The following is a 7,263-nucleotide window of genomic DNA, read 5'->3' as shown; positions in this document are numbered from 1 at the left end:
CAGTGGGGTAATGACGACAACTGATGTAAAACAGTATTGCACAAAGTTTTTAAATGAATTCAGGTATGCACATGACAAAAGTTACAGCAATAAAGTCATATAAGAAGATAAACCTTTATTGTCATTGAATAGTACTATCTATGAGTACTATCCCATGTCGGTGCATAAAGAAAGCAGTGATCTTTAGACACCCAATGTATGTGTGATATATTAGGAATCATTCATAAGTCATTTAACTCTGCCAAACATTGGTCTATACTCAAAATCCACATGCTCCCTTCTGCATGTGCACTGTTCTGTTTAGGTCAAAACTGGGTGTTTCAGCAAGATACAAAAGCAAAAAAAAAAAAAAAAAAAAAAAAAAAAGTATTTGTGCATGTCTGTCTGATGCAGCCAATATTTGAGATTATGTAAAATTTTAAGGGAGTCTGAAATTTTTTTTCAACCATGCAGAATAAAATATACAAAATGTGCAGAAAATTAGTGTAGTACAGTATTTAACACGACTTGGATACTGAGACAGGCAGCATGTAAAGACAATACAAAAAAATATAAAAATAATTGTAATAATAATAATTTTTTAAAAAATGTAATAATAAAATCATTCACACACACAAACACAAGAATCAGTAGTAAATCAAACTTGACTTTTATTGTGAAAGGTGCTACAGGAAGTGGTTTCCGTTAGCCTCGCTCTGACTCCACTGAGCCTCTGTCAGCCCGGCCGAGCTGCAGTCTAACCCAGTTTAGACACCACCGCCAGCGAAATGAGCGACAAAGGTCTGTCGGACGATGCGGCGGCTGCAGCTTGTAAAGATGGGGACGCGATAACTAAGGTAAGAGTCGTGTTGTTGTCGGTGAATTTATGCTAACTTTAAACTTGTACCGGACAGATGCTGCTAGCAGCTACACCAACAGGCCGAAACTACCGTGAAGTTAACCACTTAGCACCTCTGCGCCCATTATCGGACAGACACGTTTTTACATTAAAAGTCAAATATTTATCTTAGTACTCTGATTAAAAGTGATTCGGTTACATTTAATAAGAAATTCCATGCGTGTGAGGTGTGTTGTCACGACTTGAACATGCCGGCATGTAGCTAACTAGTTAGCTTCAGACTGGTAGATTCAAGCTAGCTGACTTATAACTGAACTTTTCCCCAGTGCGCTCTCCTGTGCGCAGAAATACTCCAGACTTGGAAGGAAAACTGAGACCTGTGAACTCTATGAAAGCATGTGTGCAACAAGTCTGTGCGTAACGAAAGAACGGAGTAGTCGGTATTTAAGGCGCGGTCGTCGGTTCATACAGGCGGGACTGGAAATACGGTGTTGAAAACATAAGCTACTCCAGTGAAACTAACATCACCTAGTTGACATTTCAGCATCATACTTTACATGTAGCTGCTTTTATGCTCATGACACATCAGTATTTGGTGTTCACGCCACGTTGGATCATTTGTCATTTTGATTGTACAGTGTCAGTAGTGGAATGTGAGTACTTTTACTCATGTGCTGTATTTGAGTACTTCAGGTGCATGTGCTGTAGTGTAATTTTTACTTCAACACAATTTGTCTGACAGCTTTAGTTACTTTTCACATACGTTATTGAATTCCCCTCTTGTCCAGTGAAAACAATGGATAATGATGAAAATTATGCTCCTTTAGTTTAATGAACTCTTCACCCCCCTATTAACTGGAAAACGCATTGGGCTTAGGGATGTAACGATTACCGGTATAACGATAAACCGTGGTAAAATTGCAGATGGTTAGTATTACCGTTTAAATTCTAATTATCATGATAACTGTTTGATTACCACACTTTTAGGGGAGAAAACGCCCATGTAAAACTATGATTTTTATGTCAAATATTTGAGGATAGTTTTAATTTATTACAATTTTAGTTGTGTATATACCTAATATTTGGAACCAATATTCACTTTTAAAGTCTTTGAAAAGATTCGTTTAGCATCTGTGTGTTACATATGCAATAAATTATATACATTTTTCAAATCGGATTTTGAATTTTTTTTTGATTGTTTTCTGTCCTTTTGTGTTGATATAGTAGGTTAAAGTGAAAAAAATAAAAGACAGATGAGATAGAAGAAGTTGTGCTGAAAAAAAAAAAGATCCCAAACATGGGTATAGTAAACATTTGTTTATATAGTATATGAAGGCAAAATCAAAAGTACTGGAAAAACAGCCAACATCGGCTCAAACCACCAAGGGTTAATATTTTAATGTTTCTGCCAAGAGAAGGTACATTGTGCCTATTATTTTATTTTATTTTTTTTTGTTGTTGTTGTTTTTTTTCTAAAAATACAACTTGTTTAAATTATTTCAGTGTGTGTATTAGAAGTTTTTGAACATTTTGAGCACAATTTCAACAATACCGTGATAATAATGATAACCGTGTTAATTTTGGTCACAATAACCATGATACAAAATTTTCACATTGTTACATCCCTAATTGGTCCGAAGTTCAGGAAAAGTTTTTGGGAAAATTGTCCTTTTTGCATTTTATTAAAAGGGCATAAAAATACATGTGGCTAGAGTAAAATACACACCACTTGAAAAGGAAAAAAATAATTCATTGTTCATTTTATTGCATCATTTCATTGTTACTCTGTCCATCTTCTTATGCTTTATAATTGTCTTAGTTTTAGGCAATCTTCCAAATTCCCCCAACACAGAAAAAGTTTTTGGAGATATGTGGTTGACACTGGACAGCGATGGTACAAATAAGTGATTGAAGTGTAGATTAAATGCAGATTTTCCAAGAGTACTCATTCTTTACTCATCTTAAGGTACAGGTACTTATGTAATCCAAAGTAGCCTACTTCTTCACCTTGTCTACTGTTTCTGTACCTGACATAGCTATAAAGTAGCAAGTAGTGAGTAAAAAGCAGCCCTTTGAGTGCTTCTGTTTAAAGTTAACTAAACCCTATAATATACAAAGACTTTTTAACTCATTCTAATATCAGTAATGAACATAATGACCTTTCAATTTGGTGCAATGTGCAAATCCGCTTTTGTCAGCAACAACCATGAAAAACCCAATGTCTATCTTCTGTTTGTTCCATTTATTTTAAGTCAAGATCAGTCTGGTTATTGGGAATTTCAGTGATCCAAAATAAAATTGATAGGTAACTCCCCTCGAATGCATGTGTTAGTGTAATTAGTGTCTGAATGCAGAACTTCTACTTGTGGTGGAATATTATGTCCTCCTCAGACCCAGAAATGCATTTTTGTCATCTGTAATGGACAAGAGTTTCACAGCTTTAATAAAAAAAACTAACAAACAAACACTGTCCACTGCAAAGACTATTCCATCAAAAAAAATTTTAAAAATGAAATGTATCTGAAAAATGTTGCATCATGCTGTTTCCAATCAATTTAATTATGTAATGTAAAAAAGCCAAAACCTTTACTTACTTGGTCTCAGGAAGATATTGTGGAATTAGTACTTTTACTTAAGTAAAGGATTAGAATACTTCTTCCACCATTGCACAGTGCTAAAAATCTAAACCATCAACATTTCCTTAAAGACAGGGCAGTAACACCATCTTTCAGACTGGCAGTATGATAAACAGGTTCTAGTTATTGTCCCATAAAACAAATATTTCGCTGCCTATAAAAATCCTGACACAGCTCAGTATCTGACATGTTAAACATGCATTTTGTGTATAAAACACATAAACAGATGTTATCTAATTGGATCTGATCTGATCTGTTCATTGCGGTTGTACTGACTGGTGTGTGGTTCTCACACATGTGTGGATCACTGAGTTATGTGCACTTGGTTGCATAGAGGTGCAGTTTGGCTAAAATCCCTTTCACAAGTCAGTGCCAGGGTACATCTTTTCCCCTGATGGAATTCAGGCACTACCAATATGCTACCTGTTAACTCTTATCTGTGAAGGCGATGTGGTATTTGTCTACAAGTGTCCTTTATGGTTTCTACAGTTATTTAGAGTGTCTAAAATCCAAATAATCTACATTTCAGGCCTTAGGATTTTCTTCATAAGCTTTTGACACATTGTAAAGTGTGATTGGATTTAGTACTTGGTTGAAGCCTGGTGAAAATGGCAGATTTGAGAAAACTTAAAGCTGACATAAAACGCCACAATCAAACACCTGCCAGCAGTGTTGGTCTGTATTCACACTGGGAGCATAACCACCGTCTGGGATGTGAAATAAGTCTTAAACTGCATTCATAATATTCTTAATAAGGACTTAAAAAGCCTTACATGTAACTTGTTGAAACCTGCAGATACGCTGTTCCTTTCAAACGCAGTAGCTGTTAATCCTCATGACTTGTTTTTTTTTTTTCTAAACATACTCCAGACTTATCCATGTTTTTTGAGCTGATATGACTGTACTGTGACAAAACACTTCAATGCTGGTGATGCAATATTTGTCTCTTTGTCACAGTAGTTCTTGCCAAAGTCAAGGATTATAATGCATACTTCACATCCACTCAGAGTAGATATGCACATGTTACTAGGTTTCCTGTGGCTGCATGTGGATGTAGTCGATACACTATGTACATGTACATGCAGGATATGTGAAGTAGAGCAGAACCCATTACTTGTCCAGTTGTGGCTAATATTAGTCTGTAAAACACATGCTTTTGTGTATGGGTTGATGTGTAATAACAGTTTGTCATAGGTGGTGCTTTAGCATTGATTCTAGAAAACTGGATTCTAAAGGATGGATGAACACCACTCTCCTCAACTTTTTGTGTTCAGCTGAGTTCAGATTTGTTCACAGTAAAAGTATCTGATCAAATAATTCAGTAAAACCTTTTTTTCCAAAGGATGGAAAACTATCATCCTGAAAGAAACCACTCAAATCTGGATTTTCTACAATTTGCCACCCATCTATATTACCTCTTTTTTTCAGCCACCTTTGGTCCCATCCATCAGCTACGTCCATAAATGCACAGTTTCAGCAGGTCATTGTGTGGTGCAGTATTTACAAAGCTGTTGAAATGTTGTTTGTGCCATTTATGTTTCTAGTAGAGCTCACACTTAAGAACACTTTTGAGAGAAATACAACGGAATTTTTTTTATCTCCTTGGAAGAAATGTTGGTCATGATTTTTGTTTACCACTTATCTGTCATATGTATCAAATGGGATTTTGCTTTGTTTTTGTTTTTGTGTAGGATTTCATGATGCAGCAGACTATGCTGCGAGTTAAAGATCCAGTGAAATCCTTGGATTTCTACACCAGAATCCTCGGCATGACGTGAGCATTCATATGAACTTCAGCTCATTGAACAGACTTCCTCTATTGCACTCCATATTGAAGCAAACAGTATTTAAAATGACATTTAAGATCTAGAATCCCAAATATTTAAAAATACTCCAGACAGCATGTCATTGAGACAGAAACTTGCACATGCCCTTCACTGAAAAAACGAACTTCTCTCTCATGTGCAAAATCTTTCAGGCTCCTGCAAAAGTTTGACTTCCCCTCCATGCGTTTCTCTCTGTTCTTCTTGGGTTACGAAGATAAAAAGGAGATACCTACAGATGTTAAAGAGAAGACAGCCTGGACTTTTTCTAGAAGAGCCACCATTGAGCTGACACAGTAAGAGTCCATGTTCAGTTACATGTACAGGGTTCCCGCGGGGTCTTGAAAAGTCTTAAAAGTCTTGAATTTACAAATCAGCCTTTAATACCTTAAAGTCTTTAAAAGGTGTTAAATTTGATATGGTATGTCTTGATTTATGTTGCCATAAACTTGTTGGTTGTATGGTGTTAAATATGTCTGGGAAATGTCCAAACTGCAAAGAAAGTAACATTCTTCTACTCAGTTCCACCCATTCCAACCTGATAATTTATACGGAAAATAAGAACCAATTATTGCTACCTTTGCCTCCCCTGGTGAGGAATTACTCAGAAGTAAATACATTTTCCTATATTCTAGGAGTCACAAATTTTTGAAAGTATGGCCGTGAAATGGGCATTAAATTCTGTTCTAAGTCATACTCAAAAGTCTTAAATTGAACTTGTGGAAACCTGTAAGAACCCTGAATGTAACTTGTGTGAGAAGAATAATTTACAGCATCTCCTCTTACATCTAAACCATATCCCTACTTTTTTTTTTTCCTTCTCTCTCAGTAACTGGGGCTCAGAGTCTGATGAAAGTCAAAGTTATCATAACGGAAACTCAGATCCACGTGGCTTTGGTAAGATCATTTTTCAGCCTTTAAAACAGATATAAAAGTCTGCAGATTTGAAGACTAGTTTGGTTACAGTACTTTTGGCAGACTAGTTTGTTTACCGTACTTTTGGCAGGACACATTGGAATTGCAGTCCCTGATGTCTATGCAGCTTGCAAACTGTTTGAAGAACAAGGAGTCACATTTGTCAAGAAACCTGATGATGGTAAGACCTTCTCTGTATTTTCACCTTTTGTTGAATTGACCTCTGCTGGAAGTTTTTAGTTCATATTTCATTGATCGTCTTTTATAATTTCCACAATTACAGGAGAACTGATTGTTACACCAAGAATGATAAATGTATTCCGTTTATCAGCCTAATTCTCCTTCCCTATCTCCTTTTATTTGCTCAGGTAAAATGAAAGGTCTGGCTTTCATTCAGGACCCTGATGGTTATTGGATTGAGATCCTGAGCCCTAACAACATGGTGTCTATTACATCCTAAACGCCCTGAACATCAGCATTACCTGCTGCAGTGCATACAGACCAGGTCTGCTGTGGCTTCACTGGGAGAGCAGAACACTGGGGTTTAGCAAACAATTTAGCAGCGTACGCCTCAAAGCTGAGACAAAATGGACCGACATCTGAGATCACCTGCAAAATGGAAATCAGTGACCCCTGGCATGGGCTGGACATGATGGCAGTTGATGAGCATTAGATTAGATAAGTGGGTTATTTCTATAAATAGCAACTACTTTTGCTGTTGAGTTTGTCTGTCATCTTCAGTTTATTTGTCTTGCTGAAACAATATGTAATAAATGTGAAAGGCACCAGTAGGATGGATATTTTTTCTTATTTTTCAAGCAAAAAGCTGCAAAATTAAATTGCAACATTTCCACAAAAATGACAAAGTACTTGAGAATACAGCAAAAAAAACAAAACATATTCATCTCTCTGTTTAACTGTAATAAACTTGAAGTCAGTTGTGTAAATCTGAAATGATGCATTGTAGCATTAAAATGTTAGGTTTAAAAATCACATTTGCCACAAAGCTATTATCAGTGAGGCTGCTCCATCAGTTCTGTGTGCAGTCTAC

The 7,263-nt window shown here is 36.2% G+C and overlaps 1 protein-coding gene across 1 annotated transcript; it reads left to right on the top strand.

The window, feature by feature from the left end:
• The first annotated feature begins 683 nt into the window (after positions 1–683).
• On the top strand, positions 684–7,006 carry LOC115417031 (glyoxalase 1). The gene is made up of 6 exons (XM_030130955.1): positions 684–836; positions 5,166–5,248; positions 5,453–5,593; positions 6,127–6,194; positions 6,304–6,393; positions 6,581–7,006. The coding sequence occupies exons 1-6, from the start codon at positions 768–770 to the stop codon at positions 6,670–6,672; spliced, it is 543 nt and encodes a 180-aa protein (XP_029986815.1). The 5' UTR covers positions 684–767; the 3' UTR covers positions 6,673–7,006.
• Positions 7,007–7,263: the final 257 nt, after the last annotated feature.

This window comes from Sphaeramia orbicularis, chromosome 3, assembly GCF_902148855.1.
Source record: "Sphaeramia orbicularis chromosome 3, fSphaOr1.1, whole genome shotgun sequence".
Taxonomy (NCBI): Eukaryota; Metazoa; Chordata; class Actinopteri; order Kurtiformes; family Apogonidae; genus Sphaeramia; species Sphaeramia orbicularis.
The sequence above is the reverse complement of the archived record's forward strand: the minus strand, read 5'-3'. Positions and strand labels throughout refer to the sequence as shown.